General features: G+C 35.9%; 2 protein-coding genes across 2 annotated transcripts in view; both read right to left on the bottom strand.

The window, feature by feature from the left end:
* Positions 1–13553, bottom strand: part of LOC105045190 (uncharacterized) — a 94549-nt gene extending 80996 nt beyond the window's left edge. Inside the window, exon 1 of the mRNA XM_010923366.4 lies at positions 13538–13553. The gene's annotated coding sequence lies outside the window, so the exon portion shown is untranslated. The remainder of the gene's footprint in view (positions 1–13537) is intronic.
* On the bottom strand, positions 7511–13534 carry LOC140851001 (mitochondrial zinc maintenance protein 1, mitochondrial-like). Its single transcript, XM_073257768.1, has 2 exons — positions 13291–13534; positions 7511–7750 (listed from the first exon to the last, which is right to left on the bottom strand). The coding sequence occupies exons 1-2, from the start codon at positions 13532–13534 to the stop codon at positions 7674–7676; spliced, it is 321 nt and encodes a 106-aa protein (XP_073113869.1). The 3' UTR covers positions 7511–7673.
* Positions 13554–22697: the final 9144 nt, after the last annotated feature.

A 22697-nucleotide genomic window follows, 5' to 3' on the forward strand; every position in this document is an offset into this window, starting at 1 on the left:
CTACAGGGTTGGTAATAAGAGATCCAGTGCTACAAGATGTAATGGAGGTTAAAACTAGTTCTGCTACAGGGTATGGGATCTTCAATCTTCCGCTGCTTTTTTTCTCTATGGTACTAACTAAAAAAAAAAAAAAAAAAAAAAAAAAAACACGCTTTTCGGATTTCACGTATTGCAAGCTTCTTCTTCTCTCCTTTTTTTTTTTTTTTTTTTTTTTTTTTTTTTGAGGGTACAGCAGGAATCCTATTGCAAGCATATTGTTTGGTTGCCGTGTGGCAGGAAAACTGTGCAACTTAGCTTAGGAAGATTTGGATACCTGACCATTTTATGGTGCGATCTGACAACCACCTGCTATATTATCATCATCATGAAACAGATGTCTGTACGCTGAAACCTACAACATTCCCGTGAGCTATGCACGGATTTCAGAAACACACAGACCAAGAGAGAGACAGAGAGAGAGCCATTAGTCAATTATAATAAATGATAAAAAATAATAGATGTATCAAACTGTAGTTAATTGCCATTTGTTGCTCACACTAGAAACTATATGCGGATGATTTGCGGTTGAAATAAAATATCTAGAATAATTATCATGACATATGCGGTTATTTGCAAGAACAACCATCCAAAACAGAGTTATTTATGTCAAAATTTAGTAATCAACAGAGGAGTTACCTAGATAAGAAATTATCTCCTAAAGAAAGTCATAACCGAAGATAACCTCCCATCATGATAATAAGAGGAGGAAAGATCTATTTGCACTTTTTTAACACATTTAACACAACAATACTACTAGCAAGCATGGGTTATTTTCTATCTTATAATTCTATAGAGTGCTTGAATTGACCACCTCATTCTAAAATTCCAGAATTCAAGATCTTCTTGGTGGTAAATAGTCTTAAAACCACCAATGCATACAGCTCTAACATTATCTCTTTTTTTTTTTGAAAAAATCGAAAGCAGTAAGATACTCCCCTCGTGAATATTATTAGAGTAATACAGCTCTAATATTGTCCAAAGAGTGAAAGTTCAATTGTTCTCACACAGACATTAGTAATCCTAAACAAAGATTCAATATACTTTAACATAGATTTCGAGGAACTCATTGGTTAAAGGTTTAACCTTTCTACAAACGGAGGTCAAGAGACTCATGGAGGGAAGGGTCAACCTTCCTGAGATTTTGAGAAACTTGCGAAGTTGGTGATAGAGATCTTTTAATCATGAAGAAAGTGGTTCAAGTCTCGTTTACAAGAAACTGAGCCAACTTACTCCTTTTACATTAGATTGGACTGGTGGAATTGATCATGATTGGAGTAGTGAAAGATATTCCTCCCTCGTTTGTTATGATTAATTCTTTTATCATGCTATATCCCAATCATTCTTAGTCAAATACATTTACTATTTTTTTTATTTATTTCCCTTCTATTTCCTTCATATCAATCACTTTGGCAAATTTTAAGTTCTCTTACACAAGATATGACAAAGAATTTAGACACCTCTAATCGATCTAAACATGATCCATCACAACGAAGAAAAATTTAAAAATGTGAAAAGAATAACAAAAAGGGGAAGTCTCCATATGCATGCTTGATTTCCAAATAGAAAAGTTGAGTGCGCGTACTTAAACCAACACTAATAACAACACCAAAAGTGACACCGCTTGACACTTGGTGCATTATAAACATAGTTAATTAACAGCAATTCTCGTTCTTCACCGAGCACATGCCTCACTACAATCTGCGAGAATGGTGGATGTTAACAGTACCCTATCAAATTAAACACTAGTTTAAAGCTCAAGAATCAAACAAATTCAGTTAAGAATCCACTACCAAAGCCTCCACAATAATTCTCTCCCAATAATTTAAGGTTTCCCCTTCCTTTGCCCTATGTTCTGTCAAAAAGTGGTTCACAACCTGGCCATTTGGTCCTATCTAAAAGGACTCCAAAGTGGCCACAATCTTTTTTATTATTGGGTCTGTCATCTTATATCACAAGATGGCTCACAACAACCAGTACATTAAGGTGAGAGATGATAAGGATATGCCAAGCCCCATTACCTTACTTTTTTGGCACAGTAAACATCACATTCTGCATCAATGACAGCCCACTCCCTTCCCTACATCCATAACATTCCAAGTTCCAACCTATAAGAATCTGGTAGTGCTCAGAAAAATTGATAGTCCCAACAGAGAAGGTACAGTATCTCTAACACTCAAAAACATAAACCACTTTTGACTAAGTGGTGATGTCGGCTATGAATGATACAGTGGTGATTGGAAACTGACCTGTATCACTTTCAACAGGCATCTGATTAGATGTCCTTGAGATCAGCAATATTAACCTCCAATGTTCTATATAATGACAATTTGTAAATTGTATGAAAAGTATAATACAGAACTCACATTGGTTTTGCTTATATGTTCCAGATCCTCAACAAGCTGACGGCTAATTTTGGCAACAACTTTATTTGGGGATAATATCATATAAGGGAATTGCATCAAGACTGAATCATTTGAGAGCACCAATGTAGAATTAAGAAAATCTTCTTTTCACCAGATTCCTTTGAGCTGCAACTAAGAGCTTATGATCTAGATTAAGGTAATATCAGCTCTAATCAATTTTTTTTTTTTTTATCCGAAAAAGATTAGAGCTTATATCCATGGGCAATCCAACCAGCACTTGAGAGTGATTGCTCCACAGTCATTCCAAAGTTCCTAACAATGAGACTGAAAACTGCACATATGCTCAACCAACTCCGCTTTGGGCCACAACCAACCATATGTCATCCAATGCAGCTTTCTAAAACCCTCTGACAGGATCTGAAAGGGTTCAACAAACACTCCCTGATTGCCCATCAGAGAACAGCTCCACAGGGTCTGGTCAAATATCCAAGATTATGATTTTTTTTTCTTTTTTTTTTTTTTTTTTTTTTTTTTTTTTTTGGTTTGATCTCAGGCACAACAAATGACCTACCTCATGAGCAGAAGTATATGCAAACACAATTTCGGCACTTCCCATCAGGATGGCTCTGGGAAAAACTTGCCTAAGGCAATGAAGCATCCTTGATGTCATTGAGTCTCTGGTAATGATATTAGGATTTCTTTATTATTTTAGAAACCCTAATTACCCCAGTTTCAAATACGTGGATACACCACCCACGACTCGAATCCAAAACCTCTGGTAACAAATTTAGGAGTTACTATTAGTGCAATATAAAAATATATTTAGTTAAGCTTAAGGAGGACAATTTGTTTCTAAAGAAGAGCAAACAATTAAATGAGAAGTTTGTAAGGTCAAAGTATTAAAGGGAAAGGTTTATGTAAGTTACCAAAAGATAATTAAACTTATTATCATGAAGTAGCCCTCAATTAAAATTCTTGGCAAGTGAGTATTCATAAGGCCGACACCAGATAGATGCACTAGCCGGATAATTATGTTATGGTTATCATGGAGTGAAGATAATAACAACTTTGTTGGGCTTTTGTTCGATAGATCAATGTAGATATAGAAAACCAAAAAAAAACTGAATTTGGCATTTAAAATGACATTTTTTTAATAGAATAAGAAAAATATACCTGCTTTATATAAGATGGAATGAAGCTTGTCTGTTTTGCTTTGGAGAAAACGATTAAGGAAGAAGAAAAAATATGATAGCACATGGTTGTGGAGTCCACCACAGGAGAAAAAAAAGTCCAGCATCCAAACAATAATACCAGCAAAAGAGGCAACCAGCCTCTAGGAAAGTCTTATCCTTTTTCTATAGGTCGTACTACGATAATATGATCAAGATTCACGTCCACCAACTTGAAATAAGAAAGTCCTCTCTATACTAAGACTCGTGACCCTTGCCTAAGAAAAAACAAAGTTAATTTCCTCAGGCTGTCAGCCAAATTGCCTGGCTTTAGGATGTCGTAAGGCTTATTCTGAAGAAGGAAGCATGCAATACAATAAAGATAAGCCACTCACAGCCGTTCTCAATAATAAAGATTCCTTAGCAAGTGAGCATGATGAGGTACCCAGACCTCATTCCATGGACCTTCCATACCAATTTACTGATTCACAATGACTGACCACACCCCAAATCTATTTCGTAGTTTAAGGGGAGCACCATCCTCATTTATAAGCTTGACAATTTTTTTCTCTTTCTTGTCACCTTAACAGTAATTTGATGGCCTCTTAGGTACAGTGACATTAATGGCCTCTGAGTTTTCACCATTTCAACATCCCCCTCCTGGTTTGGAGACCAGAAGATTTTACTGCACCACATTCTGCCCTTCTTTATACAATCTAAAACAATGTCAGTGGTAGCATGATGAAATAGATAATTGCAGTAAAATTTCCCACCTGAAGGAAGCCAGAAATGGTACCACAATCAAATATATCTCATTTAGTATAAAAGTGTAAGAAACTGCTGTTCACATGGGTCAAGCTTAAATGTAGAGCTGAAATTTACTATGATGTATAATCTACCTGTACTAATGGACCTGACAGAACAGCTAGAGAGCCAATGGCATGTACGACAACAATATACAATTTGGGAGCACCCCTCCACACTTTCTATGCTAACATATTCTCTCGATCTTTGTCTAAGCACAAGCTTTTTCACTTTTTTTAACAAAAAAAACCTAATTATAGAATTTAATCTCCAGCTTTCCTCCCTATGATTGCCATCTGAGAGTATGCATTTGAAGTTGTCTCATAGCCTCTTCTCTGTGGGCTTGTATAATATCTCAGTCATCCATATCATCATGCCATTATTTTTTTAAGTCTTTTTGTTGCTTGCTATTTCCATATCTCGAAAATCTTTTCTATCAATAATCTTTAGCCCTCAATTTTCGTAGCAGTGGAACCATTTCTATTTATAAATGAAGAGTGCAGGAACAGTTTTACGTTATCATTTGGACTAGGAATTGATGCTCGAGAATGGAGAACATGGAGAAGAAGAACTATGTTAATCTTTCTTCCAGTAACAACATTAGATTTGCACATAGAACTGAGGATGATTTTAAGAGTTTGAAGCAGCTAAGGAGGATATAAAAGTCAACAAAACATATTGGAACTGTTCTGCAAATTCCAATCACTAATTTGAGCTAGTTTTGTAAAGCTGACTTCTAACCAAAGTGGGAACCGTTACAACTTATATCGACCAGCGTATTTTATTCCAAAGTCGGTTAGTAAAGAGCAATGAATCTCCTGTATATATTAAAAAAAAAGCTTATTATATGAAAAAAATGCTTTGGCCTAGAGCTGCAAAACTGTACATGACTCTATCTTCATTGTTCTTGATGTCTAACAATTCTTATTATCTTCAAGACTAACAGTAAGTTAGGTATTCATTTGTTATCATCAAGGATCACCAAACCATCCCAAACCCTGTAGTTCAGGGCATACTGAACAGGACTGAATGGTTAAAGGATGGTTTGGCCAGCCAATTTGATATCTTTTTTAATATATAAACACCCCCAAATCCTCTCTCTCTCTCTCTCTCTCTCTCTGTCCCTCTCCCTCTCTCCCAATTCTACTCTCAGGAGCTTCCTCTCCCCTCACCCCCCTCTCTCAATGCTTTGCTACCTTCACCAACTTCGAATAATGAAACTAGTTAGGGTTAGGTTCTGCGATGATGAGGTACACCTCTCTCTCTCTCATTCTTGATTCTACTCTCAAGAACTTCTTCCCCCCTCGCCCCTCTCTCTCAATGCTCCGCCACTGTAGATAGTTCCATGACCACAATGCTCTATGATGATGATGCTGATTAGGGTCAGAATTCCACGATGATGAGGTACACCTCCACCCTCCCTCTCCTTCTCCTCCCCCTCTCTCTCTCCCTTCCCCTGGTTCAGTGTACCTCAACTCCATATAGTATGTACCAACATACAGTTACTGAACTGATTGCTAGTCGATACATCCCCGATACCAGCTCAATGAACCTTGATTATAATAATCATAAATATAATGATCTCCTTTAAAATATTCTAGTTCATCATATTCTAAGAGCAAAATATCAGAAATCATGTATCATTGATCCAATCATCAAAGTTTATATAGGAAACTAGTCCTTTTAAGGACTAAAATCGGGTCTCTTAATAGATCTAGATTTGAATCCTCGTATTGGTGGGGCTTCAATTATACTCTCTTTGAGATGTGCCGGATTAACCAGACTACACATCTCAATCTATTAGGTTAAAATCAAGGTTTTAAGTCTCAGTATCCAGCACTATACAAATCATTATTTTTGGGCATACCCCCATATAAACATAAGGCATACTACAAGAGTTGGCACGACACCCATACTGTTTTAGTATCAAGGCATACCAAGCCTCCATATTATACTAGTACCATACCAGTCAGTAAAGATGGGTGTGGCCATAATGCTGTGTGACTTAATTGATGGTTGACTTGACAAGGACTTTGAGCCATATTCTCGGGACCTCGAATGGACTTATGAATAAATAAGAATTCATTTGGATGATTCGACCCAAAATCTTATAAAATTCATAATCTAAATATAAAAATAATGAACTGTAAACAGATCAGACAATTTATTTATAAATATCAAGAATCATTTTTTGAATAGACTGGTCCGGATCCCATAGAGAGAAAAAAAAATGACCTCAGCATTCGAATCCCATAGAGAGAAAAAAATAACCTGTAAGTCATTTTTTCTTCTTATAGGATCCAAGCCAACCCACTCAAAAATAATTCTAGATAATTATAAATAGAGGACCTATCCTACTTATAATCTAATATTTTTATGATTGGACCAGGAATCCCATAGGATTTGGGCTCAACTATCCAAATAGGGCTTAAATGTGAAAGAAATAAATCCCTGTGAAAGCCATGAAAGAAATTAAAATAATATAAGAAAATAAAATCAATAAGTTCAATTAAATAAGCTGGAAAAGGTAAACATTATACTGAGGCTAATAATTTAATTTTTTTCTGTTCATTTATTCGTAACTTTGACTTCCCCATCCCCCATTTTACAAAAAAGGCCAGCAAATGATGGCAAGTGGAAAATGGCCGAGGAGAGCCGTGAAGAGAGTTCTCATGAAAAAGATGTACAAGAACCATGTTACCGAAGGCAAGCCAAATTTGACATCACCAAAAAAAAAAAAAAAAAAGGAATCAGTGAACAAACATGAAATCTGCTACTGCATTGAAGGACAGAGCAATATGTACTGCATTGAAGGACAGAGCAATATGTACTGCATTGAAGAACAGAGCAATATGCAAATCCATTTACAGTGAGACGCATGCAGTATATTATGATGATCTGCTCATCTCATTGCACAAGTAAATGCAACAATATCAGATAAGCTAATTTCTACATAATCTTCAAGATAGAAAGAGCGAAGACTCAATTTTGAAAAAAAATAACAGTCAATTAGGTTCCTGCAGAACCTCTTCGGAAAATATAGATCAACCAGCCTATGAGTTTTCCACCCTGAACTTTACAACTTACAAATGAACAACTAGTCCCAATAGCAACTTATATTTCTTCTGCTTTGTTGGTTCTGCTAGATAAACAGTTGAAGTGTAAGCTCAAGTAGAAGAATAAAATATTCCTGCTACTTTCCTCAGATGAAACACATATTCAATATATCAACCGATCTGATACTTAACCTGCAATATTGATGGCTGTTACATTTGACATTCTAATTAGCTCAATTTGTTCACGTCGACTTAGAGAGAATCTCTTCAGAAGGAATCTCTAGTGTTGCTCCAGCATGCTCTTTACTAGGCCTCACAACTGCAGTAGACAATGTAGATAATTAACCAAAAATGAAATAAGTTTATAGCTGGAGAGGTCAAGCAACATTAAACAATGTTGGCAATAGTTTGAAGCAACCAGACATATAAATATGGACAGAACATGAAAATACACACTAGATAGGTCAAAATAAATGAAAAATTGGAATTTTTTCCTTACAGAATATGAAAATTTCTTTGAAGATTTTCAAGATATTACAGCAGCAGGAGGCACAGTGTCAACTAATATCGTGGACGGCACATACTCATCTTCAAATAACTAGCATTATATATGCACAAGAGAGTGAATCTTGGTACAATAGTAAGGTTGCTCCATCACGACTTGAAGGTTATGGGTTCAAAACATGGAAACAACATATCCATACACGAGGTAAGGTTGCATATATTTGACCCTCCCCAGACCTTGAAATGGCAAAAGTCTCATGCACTGGGCTGCCCTTTTTTGGTATTATATATGTACATTCCATCCTTACATGGATACAATTTTCAGTTTGAAATATTGGGAAATACAGATGTACAGTTTCTGCCACTTCAACAGGCAAAACCAAGATGGTATATGTGGATACAGTATAGATGTCCTCATTGCAACATGTTTTGCTTGATCAAAAAAATGAGCCAAGACACAAACCAATGGTTCAGGAGTAAATGTTGCAATGGCAACCTTGGAGGATTCATTTGATGCCACAAAATAATTCTAAGAAAGCAGTAGTTCAACCAGATCATACACCAATGGCATGCATAAATGATCGATCATGCAAATCTACGACAATATCCTAATTTTAAGGTTAAAAATAGCATAAAACCCTTCTTTGGAGATCTTCAAACATTTTTCCCTTTTAAATTGTTGTTTCTCTTAGTTTAAGTCTAATAAACAATGCAAGAGTTCATTCAAGTTGCATCTCTTCACCTAGGATCGTAATTATTCTCATCTTCTTTCCAAAAATCAATCCAGTAATACAAAAGTTTCTTTTTTTCTAAAAAACAGATAATAATTCAATCTCTTAGTGTATATGCATGACTTTATGCATGTAACAAATAATCCATGAACTCATTGTTTTAATAATTACATTACCTTTGAATATAATTATTATAAACCAATCGCTTCTTTAATTGAATGTTCAAAATTGTCATAAAGCAAATAAGCAACCAAAGAATATGTTTCTGGAAACAATGTAATGCTAAATAAGTGCTTGCAGATAACTGCACACCATGTCAATCATTCCTTCTAGAGTAGCTCTGGAAACAATTGTTACATTGAGATCCTCTTGATTCATAAAAATTGTGCTTATTGAACCAGGTAGGGACCAATAACATGGTTGTAAAGCCAAAATTTAGCATATATTGAACTTCATGAAGAATGTGGAGGCATATTGGTTGCCTTAAAGAAGCACACAAAGGAGCAACAACAGGCTTGATAAGGTGAAAAACCTAGAAAAGTGGAGAAAACATGGAAGAAAGCAGTTGACAACAAAAGGACAACTTGTAATGACTTAGTGACCTTCCCAAGATAACTATTTGGAGATATGATTCAGCATGCTAATGATGTATGCCATCAACCTTTCATGACAAAAAAGAAAAGGGTTGATTTATGGAACAAATGGCACACATAAGGATAAAGCTTTCCCTAGACATTCAATATTTGACTCCCTCTGCTCTACAACTACAATGATCACAACTGCACGATTGCAACATATTTGATTTGGCTCTTCTTGTGATTTGAATGTTATTCTGCAATAATTATGCACCAAAAAAACAAGTTTATACAGTATGCAGTTGACATGGATCTCATAAACCATTCGATATAATAGAAGAGGCCAAAAAAAAATATATCAAAGATTAGAAACCACTAGTAAAGGAGATAAGATGATGAACTGTATGGGAAAGGCACTTAAAGGATCCTCTAAATCACATTGTGGAAAACATTACCATATCTCCATAATTCAGGTAGTAGTAGATGCCATACTAAATTTAGGCTCAAGTGTTGATCTGCTGCTAGCAACAACAGTGACGAGGAATGTGAATGAGAGAATTTTGCACAACATGTGATGGCCAGGCTGTTTTGACTGTGACAATTATCTCCAATTTCCTAGATAAATTGCAGAACAGGCATCATGTATTTAGATATATGTTGATGCATGTGGTATGATGAAGAGAATATAGGTATTCAAGCAAGCCCAAATGTAACAAGATGACAATACACAGGCATAACCAGTCACATTGGGACCCCTCTGTTGGATGTTGGAGCAGTCTCATGCACCAAGATGTCAAAAAGTGTGGACTTAACATGTTCAGTCCAACAAAAATTCCTTGTGAAAGTCTGCATGACCAGTATGGTATTTTTATACATTTAGTCACGAAGAGTATTACCATTAAAGACCTCAGTAAACACAATGCCACATAAAAAAGAATTTAAATACTAAATGTGCACCTTCAGGTCTTATATGATACAGAAAATCAACTTAGAAGTTCCTCGTTAAGCAAAATCGCGAAAGAAGGACAAGATGAAGCAAGAACTTTCTTGAAGTGTTCAAATGAAGGCTTTAACATATTCTGTTTTCTGTAGCTTATCTGAAGATATTTATATTGAGAATTAAGGTGCAAAGTGGACTAGCAGCAACTGCAGCTGTGCTTAAGATTTAACTTAGCTAATTATGTTAAACTAATGCACAGAAATAGCAAAATAGAAAGGGTAAATTACAAAAATCTTCCAGAGGTTTGTCTTTATTACAGTTTCACCCAAGATTTTGAAAAATCTACACTTAGCCCCCAAGACACCATCGCGTTAGTTAAGAAGTTATAGAAATATAAAAAGACCAAATTGCCCTCCGTATTTTTAACAGGGGCTTCAGAGCGGTCTGAGGCTTCGGAACCACTGCCCTTTTTTTTGGTACAACGGAGCACTCATACAAAACGGGTATGAATACAGCCAAAAAAGTCAAAAAGAAGCACATCCTGAAACGCCTGCGATACCTCAATGATCTCCGTCTAACCCATATTTGCCGTATGCTCAGCCACAAAGGAGGCCATCTGATCGGCCGCACTATTGGCCTCCTTATAAACATGTCTGATAACGACCGAAGACCGTTCAGGGGAGAACCCTGAGAGGGGGCACCGATTTGGCGAGGAGGGAGAGGGGGTGTGGGGTGGCAGTGCTGGCAGCGGTAGCGGTGCCATTAGCGGCAAGGATGAGGGGAGGGACATGGTAAGAGGAGGAGGTGCCGGCAGCACGCTTGTGGGGGGTGGGAAAGGATGGAGATGGGAGTGGAAACGGTGGTGGATGCGATGGTAGCGGCGACAGCAAAGGAGGGAGGAGGCATCAAGCAGATGGTGCTCGCAGACGTCTGCTTGGTGTTTACCATCGGTCTTCTCGCCCGCATCGCCATCGCCATCGCCGTCACCACCAAGAACCACCCTCTCCTTGACCCTCTTCTCTCCTGCTCATCCACCATGGTAGGAGGAAGAGGTGCCGGCGGTATGCTTGCGGGGGTGGGGTAAGGATGGAGATGGGAGTGGGAACAGTAGTGGACGCAATGGTAGCGGCGGCGGCAAAGGAGGAAGGAGGAGGTGTCAAGCAAATGGTGCTCGCAGGCATCTACTTGGTGTTCGCCATCGGTTTTCTCGCCCGCATCGCCATCGCCGTCAAGAACCGGCCTCTCCTTGACCCCCTTCTCTCCCGCTCGCCCACCGTCGGCCCCCTGATCCTCCCCTTTCCCAATTACCCCGCCCTCCCCCCTGGGTCTTGAGAACTCCAAGGACCTCCATCCCGCCTTCTTTGATCCCTCATCCACACCCTCGCCGGCCTCCGTGAACCCCTCCTCCGCTGGGCATGATCCACTCCCCACCGCCCCACTACCATCCATCCAATGGCTGGACGAGTGCCCAGATGATTCAGTAGTGCTGGTGTGCTTCGGGAGCTAGCAGGTCCTGGCGCCACCACAGGCAGAGGTGCTGGCAGTAGGGTTGGAGCGGAGCGGGGGGGCGAGGTTCGTTTGGTGCATGAGGGGGGCGACGGTAGTGCCAGTGGGCTTCGAGGGATGGGTGGCGGGGTGGGGCCTGATGGCACGGGAATGAGCCCTACAGGTGGCGATTCTGACGTTTAATAGAAGGGAAGGTTCCACATCTTTTTTTTAATACTTTATTCAAGACTATTGTCATTTCAAAAATTTATAATGATATGAAAATGAGATTCAAGTTAATATTAATAGGTCGGTTAACAGCAAGGGTTGGACTATAGGGTTGACTAAAATGTTAAGGATATAACTGTAGATTTTTTAAACAATAGGATGTACCTGTAATTTCGACCTATTCTCGGAGGCATTTTTGTAATTTACCCAAATAGAAAAACAAAATTTTGTTGGTCAAGATACAAACCAGTGATCCGATGCCATTATTTGCTTCAAAGAGCAAGGATTAACTTAAATAAACTTTAAGGAATACCTAATAGTAAAGTGAGCTTAGGTAGTATTGATGCCATCTTTGCCAAGTGACATTTTCCATAAGTCACCATATAGAGTGTGGCATTGTCACCTCCTAGGGCTTGCTAATGCCAAAACAATGAAAAGATAAAAAAGTTGTCCTTAAAGTTCAAACAAAAATCCAGATTAAATCCTCAGATTCAAACAAAGAAAATAATAATAAACTAAACCAAACTCAACATCAGACTTTTCTGACCTAAGACATCATGAAATCATGACTACTTTCTATACCTCCAGTCACAATATAAGACCATCATAGAATTCAGACTATCCCATGACTCAACCCATAATACTAACTAAACAGACGTGATGAAAGATGATGAGATCTCCTCATATTGCTACGTTTTGTCTTTTCCACAATATATCGAAATATATCATCCCATAGACTTCTTGGCCTTTTATATTTAGTTTGATGTCCCTCTACAGCTTTGTCCTTCTCATCCCGAAATCTTAGCAAACATCATTCAGTAAAGAATAGCCCTATGAACTGTTATGCCAAATAACAATCATGAGCATCTACAAATATTAAAATTGTGGAACATGGTCAGCTAGGATATGGAAAGCCCTTCCATCTTAAGAATGTTATTCACTTTTTCCAGCTGAATGTTCCTTGAAACTCCAAAAACCTATGCTTCCGGCTATTTTACCTCCTGAAACGTTTCATCAGTCATAATTTCACAAGGCATGAGAAGGCAAATGATTGACTATCATATCCAGCATCAATAGTAAACTTCTGTGGCATCGAGTTCTTAAAATTCATAAGTTTATGCATAATTGATGAATACTTGGACCAAATTGACGAACAGTTGGAACATCTATTCAGCGACCAGGAAAATAAAGAATAATTTGAGAATTCTCTCCTATTCCTAGATCCACACTCTTCAGCTTTGAAGTTTAAATCTATCCAGCTCTAAAAATACGATTTTTTAAACCAAAATGTCTAATCCGATGGAAGGAATAATTGCAGAGTTTCGACAAAAATAGATTGAAATGATAGCTATCAGCTTCAAAGCACGACCAACAAGAAGAAATCTCGATATTTTACCGTAACCTCCAGTAGTGGAGCTGCGCTTGGCTTGGACGATCATGTGGGTGATGAAGTGGGAGGCCTGACGCGCCTCGTCGAGGAGTCGCTTGACCTCGGCCTCCGCCGTCACGCCACGGTTCTCCTCGAACCTCCGCCGAATCTCCGCAGCCGACTCCGACAGCATCAGCGTGTCGCCGGCGAACGTCTTCCGTGTCGCCCGCAGCAGCGCCCGGTACGCCCCCAGCGCCTCCGCTCCGCCCATTTCTCTCTTTCCCCAGTTCGCTCACTCGCTGAGCGCATATCGCCAAAAAGCTCATATGATTTCCCCTGTTTCACGTGCGACTGGAGAATGAATCCGGTCCGGTGATCGCTTGCCGTGGACCCGGTCCCAACCGTTTAACTAATATACTGTTTATTTTAAATATTATATATATATATAATTAATAAAAATATTCATCTCAATTTAAATTTAAAAATAATTATCAATTTAAATTTTAATAAAAAAATTTTTATTTAAAATATAACTTAAAAATAACTATCCAAATAGAATGAAATGATGCAATTATCCTTACAGTTATAAAACAACATTATATTATTATAAAATAATACTATACTATAATAAAAGCAATACTACACTATTATAAAGTAATATTATATTATTTTAAAATTATACTATATATTATAATACTATATTGTTGTAAAGTAATATTACAATAAAAGAATACTACACTATGATAATGTAATACTATCTTATTGTAAAGAAATACTACACTAATATAATATAATAAAATAATACTATATTATTATAAAAAAATATTACATTAATATAACATAATATTATCTTATTATAAAAAATATTATATTAATATAATACAATAAAGCAACACTACATTATTATAAAGGAATACTACACTAATATAATGTAATACTATCTTATTGTAAAAGTATACCACACTATGATAATATAATACTGTAGTATTTTAAAGGATATAATGATATAAGAATAATTTCAATAAAAAATGGATAATTATTTTTAACTTATTTTTGGAATGGATAGCTATTTTTACATAAAGTTTATCTGGAGAGCTACTTTTAAGTTGAAAGTAGAGTTGGGAATTTATCTTTGATTCTCTAATATATAGGATATATACAGAATCCCCATCCGTCTAATTTTTAAAATTTGAAATTATAATTTTACTATATTAAAAGTTATTTTTATATTTAATCTGTACTTTGCTATACCTACAAAATATATGAATAATCCTTTTTAAAAGCACAGAGATAAAGTTATTTTTAAAGATTAGAATTATAACTTTGCCACATTAAACCCTTTCCCATATTTAATATGCCATATTCATATATTTAATCTGTTATATACACTCTGTCGGATGTTGCACATACACTCTGCCACATGTGCAACATCCGTTTTAAATAGATAGTATTAATATTATAAGTTACAACTTTAATATGTATATATATATATATATGAAAAGGTATATTTTTAGAACACTAAAGGATAGATGTCTTCAATATCATAGGTTACAACTTTAATATATTTATAGATATTTTCTAATCTCATAACTTAGAGCACATCTATACATATTCTTTTAATCCATCTATAAATAATTGTTTACCCTCATGTTTCGTTAAATCCAGTTGCTATCTCGGTTGATGCTTCAAAATATATTTGAATTAATTGAGAGATTTGGAAGAGATAGCTTTATCTACCAATATACTTAATGATTTTAATTAGATAGGTCTCGACTGCAGACATTTTAAGAGTGATAATATCTTAGAGAGGAGATTTGTTGCTCTTCTATACAACAACCGCTTCAAATCTTATATATAAAGTCCTAAGTAATATATCAACAATATATAATATTCTCTAAAAAATTCTATTTGATCGTCATATATAATATAAATTTTCACTCTGTAAAGTAAATGTATGATAATAATCTATGCAGATATTTTAAAAGTGGTGGCATCTCTTAGAGAGAAAGGATTTGTTACACCTTAACACAATAACAGCTTCAAATCTTAGGTATAAAATCTCAGGTAACATAACAAAAGGTTTATATAATCTCTCTTAAACAATCCCATTTTATCAGTATATATTAGTTAATTTTTTACACTGTAAACTAAATGCATGATAAAAAATCTAATGCATGAATTATATGAAATAATCTTATATGTATGTGTGTGTATATATTAAAATAGAGGCTTTTATGCTGGCAGAGCCTCCATCCATCATGTCTGCAACTCTTTCTTATTTAACATCATGTGATTGCAATAATTTTTTTGAGATTTTTTTGCATGTATATACTCCTAAATATATAAAAAATATATATATAAATATCCTCATAAAGTTACTATTTGTATATATACCCTCTTAGAATATTTGTTTTATATGTATATCCTTCTTTTATTTTGCATATATACCTATATTATTTAATACCATTAAAAATAAAAGATTTCAAATTAAGATGATTAAAATGTCTTTATAAATAGATATACAAAAAGAAATGTTTACGAGGGTATACATATAAATGACAACTTTATGAGTATCTTTATGTATATACTCAAAAAAAATTTATTAAAAAATAATCAAAACTTAAGACTTGTCAAATCTTTCATGTCTTAGTTAAATCGACAGGTCAAAAAAAAAAAAGGCTAAATGATATTGTTAATTTTTACTTGTTTAAGATCTTAACTTGATCAAGTTGGAATATTGAATGACTATTTTAGTAATTATATTCTTATATTTTATTTGGTCTAATTATCATTATGGAGTTTATGACATCTGTATATTCTTCATTATTATTAAAATACTATAATATATTGAATTTAAATTAATTATTGATGTTAAGATCAATGAAATAAATTTTAATGATTTATATATAGTGAATTATTTATTTATTGAGGCAAAACTTTCACCAAGATAATATGATTTCTTCTATAAGAATTAATGTTCTATAAGAATTAATGTCAATATGAGATTATATAGTATAATAATATTGATTTTTTTATTACTCTCCTCAACCAAGAGTGACTTAATTATCTTTACTATAATTTTTTTTTTGCCATTTAAGCATATGCTTTATTTTTTTATAGTTTTTTTGAGCATATACACTCTTACATATATAAAATTGTATGAATATACACATAAAGATGCTATTTGTATGTATACATTTATAAAGTTTATTTTTTACATATCTACCCATAAAGGTATTTTAGTTATTTTAATATTAAAATATTTATTTTTTAATAGTGTTAGATGATATGAGTAAATATACAAAAACAAAGAAAAAGAAAGGTATACATTCAAAATAAGTGTTTTATAAGGATATATATATATATATATATATATATAGGAGGGTGTACATGCAAAAAAATATAAATCAAATTAGTCTTCCTCTCAAAAAAATAAAAAATCAAGCCTTACATTAGAGAACTTTAAATACGGTGATTTAAAGGGTGCCAAGAAAATAGGGTAATATGGATCCAATTAATACAACTATCTCACTCTCACTCTTGGGGATGCAAGCAAACTAGGTTGGATCAGGAATAGGCACAACCAAAATCCAATCCATATTTGAACTGGGTCATTAAAAAATTGACCTCAAGCCCAACCCTACTCTATAAGGTTGGCTTGAATCAGGTTTAATATTGATTTCAGCAAATCCATCGGATTTTTATGTCAATACAGGTTAGTAATAGTTCCAATACAAATCATAATAAATATATAAAAATTTAATTAATTATATTATAAATATATTATAAAATAAAATAATAATATGCCAACATTATTAAGGCACTTGTCTAGGCGTGTCTAGGCACTCAGGCAAGGCATCCTTGGCTGAAAGCGCCTCAGCCTCCTCCAGGCGAGGCATCTTCAAGCAGACGAGCGCCTCTGTCGCCTAGGCGCTCGTCTGGAGCGAGGTACAAAGCACTCGCCTTTGGCGCCCAATTAAAATTATTTTTATTCTCCTAGATGTTCAGCTTTCAATTTAATAGCTGTAATTCACTTTAATTTGAAATTATAGCTATGGGTAATAGATAAATTCTTTAAAAAAATGAAAAAGAAGGATACTTAAGTAATTTATTAAAAAAATTAAGAGACAAATGGCTTTAAAAAAGAGATTAAAGAGTTATAATTATATGCATCCTGTACGGCTGTACCCCTTCAACTTTCTTGGATTTTGGACGGCTTGGGCAATTTCTTTCTCTCCATTGAAGTTGATGGTGCCCAAGCAAAAAAAAAAAGATATGAATTTTGTTCCCTTTTTCATCCTCTTTTCACAATTTGTTCTCCTCTTTCTCTATTTGTCTCTATTTTTTATTCAATAAAACAGGATATGTTTGTATTTATCTTCAATAAAATAGTTCACAAAGTAGGTCAGTAGTGCACTGATTTTACGATGAGAAGAAAAAGAGATTAAAGAGAACGTAGAGAATGACCTATTTGATGATGGAGAAGATGATCATTATGACAACTTAGGCATAGAATATGATGAAGACCTTTAATTTTAGACTTTTAGAATAGAACAATAGGCTGCCCTATGTAAGTAACGGAGAAAACAGAAAACGCAGAAAAGTTTTAATCTTCTGAATGTGGTGTTTCGACAAAAAATTTGATGAAAATTTTTAATTTTAGATTAAATCATTAAAACAACGTGTTGTAATGAAGATCTTTAATTTTAAAATAGACTATATTTATTTTTTATTTTTTTATTTTTTTTAAAAATGATGCTCGACCTCAATCAGACTCTCGCTTTTTCAACACCTAGCGCCACCCCTAACAACCTTGCAGTATGCAAAGTGTAAAAGTTACCAAAAATATGTGCTACTTTATATATATATATATATATTCCTACAAAAGGAAAGTCAATTTCATATTATTCAAGGACTCTGAAATATAGAGTATGCTGGCTTGGTACCGATTAAGGTCAGCTAGGATTCATATTGAAACCCAATCCCAACCTTTATCACTTTGCACGATCAACAATTGCTTGGTTTTCCTATAAATAGCATCACCGCCCGTAATCTAGTGCTAGTATCGGTCGTGATGTGCACCATCATGAAGAAAGAAATGATCACATGCCATATATGGATCCAAGAGCCAAATTGATGATTTTGCTCACGTGCGTAGAAGCATGATGTGGTGCGAATCAGATTTGGCAAAAATTTGAAAGAAATTATTGCTTGAAAAAAAGGCCGAGTTTAGAAGCTTATTTTGTTCTTCCTAATTCACTATGATCTCTAGTCACCATCATTTTCATAGTAGCAAGATGTAGCCAAAGTTATTTTATTCTTCCTAATTCACCATGATCTCCAGCCACCATCATTTTCATAGTAGCAAGATACGGCCACTATCATTTTCTTTGTAGCAAGATATAGCCACCATCATTTCTATAATAGTCAAATTCTGTTATTTTCTTCCATTTGCTGAATTTGTCTTATGTTCCCTCTCTTATCTATATAAAGGGAGGTGACCTATGTATTCAATTCAGATTTCAATGAATGAAAATGAGTGTTGCTGATTTTTCTTATCTAACCCCTGTGTGTTAGTGGCGAGTTAGAAATCCTAGAACTTATCACTCACATTCTTCTTTTCTTGAGTGTGGTGTTTTATCCTTTTGTGATCTGATTGTGACAATTTTCTTATCAATCAGATTTCAAAGGTTTCTTTTTTTTCTTGTGCTCCAATCTTTATTCTTACCTACACAAGATAGTTATTTAGGCCTGGACACATCAGTTTGGTATCAGAGCCTGAGGGAGTGTTTGACATCCAAATCATGTCTGGAGGAGACAAGGCCCCTATCATTCCTAGAGGCATGAGTCTGGAACAAGCTCAGATTATGGGTCTCCAGCGGCGTCAAGAAGAGATGATGGAGCAACTCAATCGCCTAACACAAGCGTTTGAGCGGTTGGCAACACTTTTCCCACCACCACAGCGGCATGGCCATCCAGCACCACGACGAGTTGATCGCGATGATGAAGAAGAGTATGACAAACCCGGAGATAATGATGGTGTGGAGGAACACACATGGCAAAGGCGACAGCAAAAGAGTTCGGGAGACAATATTAAGATGAGGATCCCATCCTTTAAAGGAACCAGCTCACCCGAAGAATATCTAGAATGGGTGCAACGTGTGGAGAAGGTCTTTGAATGTCAAGACTATTCTGAAGTAAAAAAATGTAAACTTGCTATCCTTGAATTCACTGATTATGCTAATCTTTGGTGGGAGAATGTAAAAGCTCAGCGTAGGAGGGATGGAGAAGAGGAGATTCGAAACTGGAGGCTTATGAAGCGGATCATGGAGAAGCGATTTGTCCCTCAATATTATAAGCAGGAGCTGTACATCAAGTTACAAAGCTTGAGACAAGGGGGGATGTGTGTTGAGGATTATGTCAAAAAATTTGAGATGCTAATGATGAGATGCGCTTTGCGAGAACCTCAAGAACAGACCATTGCAAGGTTCTTAGGAGGCTTGAATAAGGAGATTGTTGATACGGTGGAGTTGCAATCTTATGTGTTCCTTGACGATGTGATCAAACTTGCTGTTAAGGTGGAGAGACAGCGCAAGCGTGGTGCAAGTAAGTCAAGCAAGACTACCAACTCGTCTTCCTTATCACCATGGTCCGTCCCTAAGGTGGTTCCAAAATAAATAGAAAAAAGTGATTCTAGCAAGCAAGTCACAGATGCGGCCAAAGAAAAAGAGAAGGTGGAGAATTCACAACCTTTCAGACGAGGTCGAGATATCAAATATTTCAAGTGTCTTGGTTACGGTCATAAAGCCTCTGACTGTCCATACAAGAGGGTGATGTTCATTCGGGAGTCACAAGAAGAAATTGAAAGTGAAGATGAGGCTATTTTGGAAGAGGTAAAAGAAAATTATGTGGAGTTTGCAGATAAAGGAGAGCTGTTGGTTATTCGTCGCAACCTGAACCTACAAGCCAAAGTGGATGATAAGCAGCGCGAAAATATCTTCCATACCAGGTGCACCATCCATGATAAGGTATGTGGTGTTATCATTGATGGGGATAGCTGTACCAATGTGGCTTTTACTATTTTGATAAAAAAACTTAATCTGGTGACTATGAAGCATCCCCATCCCTATAGATTGCAATGGCTTGCTGACGATGGTGATGTGAAGGTTACAAAGTAGGTTGTAGTACCTTTCTCTATTGGCAAGTCCTACAAAGATGAGGTTGTTTGTGACGTAGTTCCTATAAAAGCCAGCCATTTTCTTTTGGGAAGACCTTGGCAGTACGATCGGAGGGCTATTCATGATGGCTTCAAAAACACCTATTCATTTGCTAAGAATGGGAAGAACATAGTGTTGGTACCACTTAGCCCGTAACAGGTCCAAAAGGATCAGCTTGTGATTGAAAAGGACAAGAAAGAGAACCTATTTGCCAACAAGGGGGAAGTGAAGCGAGTTTTGACTAACCATGAAATTATTTTTATTCTTGTAGCTAAGCAGGTTCCAAGTGAAGAAATCTCCCTTTCACCGCAAATGAAGGAGATCTTGGAGAAATTTACAGATGTGTTCCCGGAAGAGTTACCAAAAAGATTGCCACCAATCAGAGGGATCGAGCATCAGATTGATCTCATTCCAGGGTTTGCCCTACCAAATAGATCAGCCTATAGATGCAATCCCGAGGAGGCCAAGGAGTTGCAGCGGCAAGTTGCGAATCTTTTGGAGAAGGATTCAGTTCTGGTGGTTGTGGATCGATTCTAAAAAATATCTGATTTCGTACCATACCACAGAACTGATGATGCTTCACATGTTGCAGAATTATTTTTCAAAAAGATAGTACGTCTGCATGGTGTACCAAAGAGCATTGTGTCTGATCGAGATGTCAAGTTCTTGAGTTACTTTTGGAAGACCTTGTGGAAGAAGCTTGGTACTAGATTGCTCTTCAGCACGATTTGCCACCCGCAAACCGATGGTCAGACCGAAGTGGTAAATCGTACCTTTTCTTCTTTGCTTCGTACTGTTGTTAACAAGAATATGAAGAATTGAGATGAGTGTTTGGCTTATGTTGAGTTTGCTTACAATCGTAGTATTCATAGCACTACTAAGCATTCTCCTTTTGAAGTGGTTTATGGGTTTAATCCTATCACCCCACTTGATTTGGCACCACTTTCAATCAGCGAAAGAGTTTGTATGGATGGGAAGAAGAAAGCTGAGTTGGTTAAGTCCATGCATAAGAGCATCAAGGAGCAGATTGAGAGGAAGAATGCGGCTTATGAGAAGGCAGCCAACAGAGGAAGAAAACAAGTTCGCTTTGCTCCAGGTGATCTTGTTTGGATACATCTTCGCAAAGAATGATTTTCCAACCAAAGAAAATCTAAGCTCATGCCACGTGCTGATGGTCCATTTCGAGTTGTTGAGAAAGTGAATGACAATGCTTACAAGATTGAATCGCCTGGTGACTACAATGTGTCCGCTACATTCAATGTTCGAGATCTTTCTCCTTACTTGGAGGATAGTTTGGATGATGGGAAAGACTTGGATTTGAGGGCAAATCCTACTCAACAAGGGGGAAATGATGTACATCATCATGAAGAAAGAGATGATCACATGCCATATATGGATCCAAGAGCCAAATTGATGATTTTGCTCACGTGCGTAGAAGCATGATGTGGTGCGAATCAGATTTGGCAGAAATTTGAAAGAAATTATTACTTGAAAAAAGGACCGAGTTTAGAAGCTTATTTTGTTCTTCCTAATTCACCATGATCTCCAGCCACCATCATTTTCATAGTAACAAGACGCAATCAAGATTGTTTTGTTCTTCTTAATTCACCATGATCTCCAGTCATCATCATTTCTATAGTGGCAAGATGCAGCCAAAGTTATTTTGTTCTTCCTAATTCACCATAATCTCCAGCCACCATCATTTCCATAGTAGCAAGATACGGCCACTATCCTTTCCTTTATAGCAAGATATAACCACCATCATTTCTATGATAGTCAAATTCTGTTATTTCCTTCCATTTACTGAATTTGTCTTATGTTCCCTCTCTTATCTATATAAAGGGAGGCGACCTATGTATTCAATTCAGATTTCAATAAATGAAAATAAGTGTTGCTGATTTCTCTTATCTAAGTCCTGTGTGTTAGTGGCGAGTTATAAATCCTAAAATTTATCACTCACATTCTTCTTTTTTTGAATGTGGTGTTCTACCTCTTGGTGATCTGATTGTGATGATTTTCTTATCAATCAAATTTCAAAGATTTCTTTTTTTTTTTTTTTTTTCTTGTGCTCCAATCTTTATTCTTACCTACACAAGATAGTTATTTAGGCCTGATGAAAAACTTTACATATCAGATAATATTACAGAACCTATGAAAAACTTTACATAGGACCAAATAAACCTTAAGTAATCTGACACCACATGTACATAATGAAAG

This window comes from Elaeis guineensis, chromosome 5 (genome assembly GCF_000442705.2).
Source record: "Elaeis guineensis isolate ETL-2024a chromosome 5, EG11, whole genome shotgun sequence".
Taxonomy (NCBI): domain Eukaryota; kingdom Viridiplantae; phylum Streptophyta; class Magnoliopsida; order Arecales; family Arecaceae; genus Elaeis; species Elaeis guineensis.

Coding starts and splice junctions, on each gene's coding strand:
- LOC140851001 (XM_073257768.1), bottom strand. CDS start 13,534: ATGGGCGGAGCGGAGGCGCTGGGGGCGTACCGGGCGCTGCTGCGGGCG. Junction 7,751..13,290: donor CTCCACTACTGGAGGTTACG/GTAAAATATCGA, acceptor TGTCTACTGCAG/TTGTGAGGCCTAGTAAAGAG.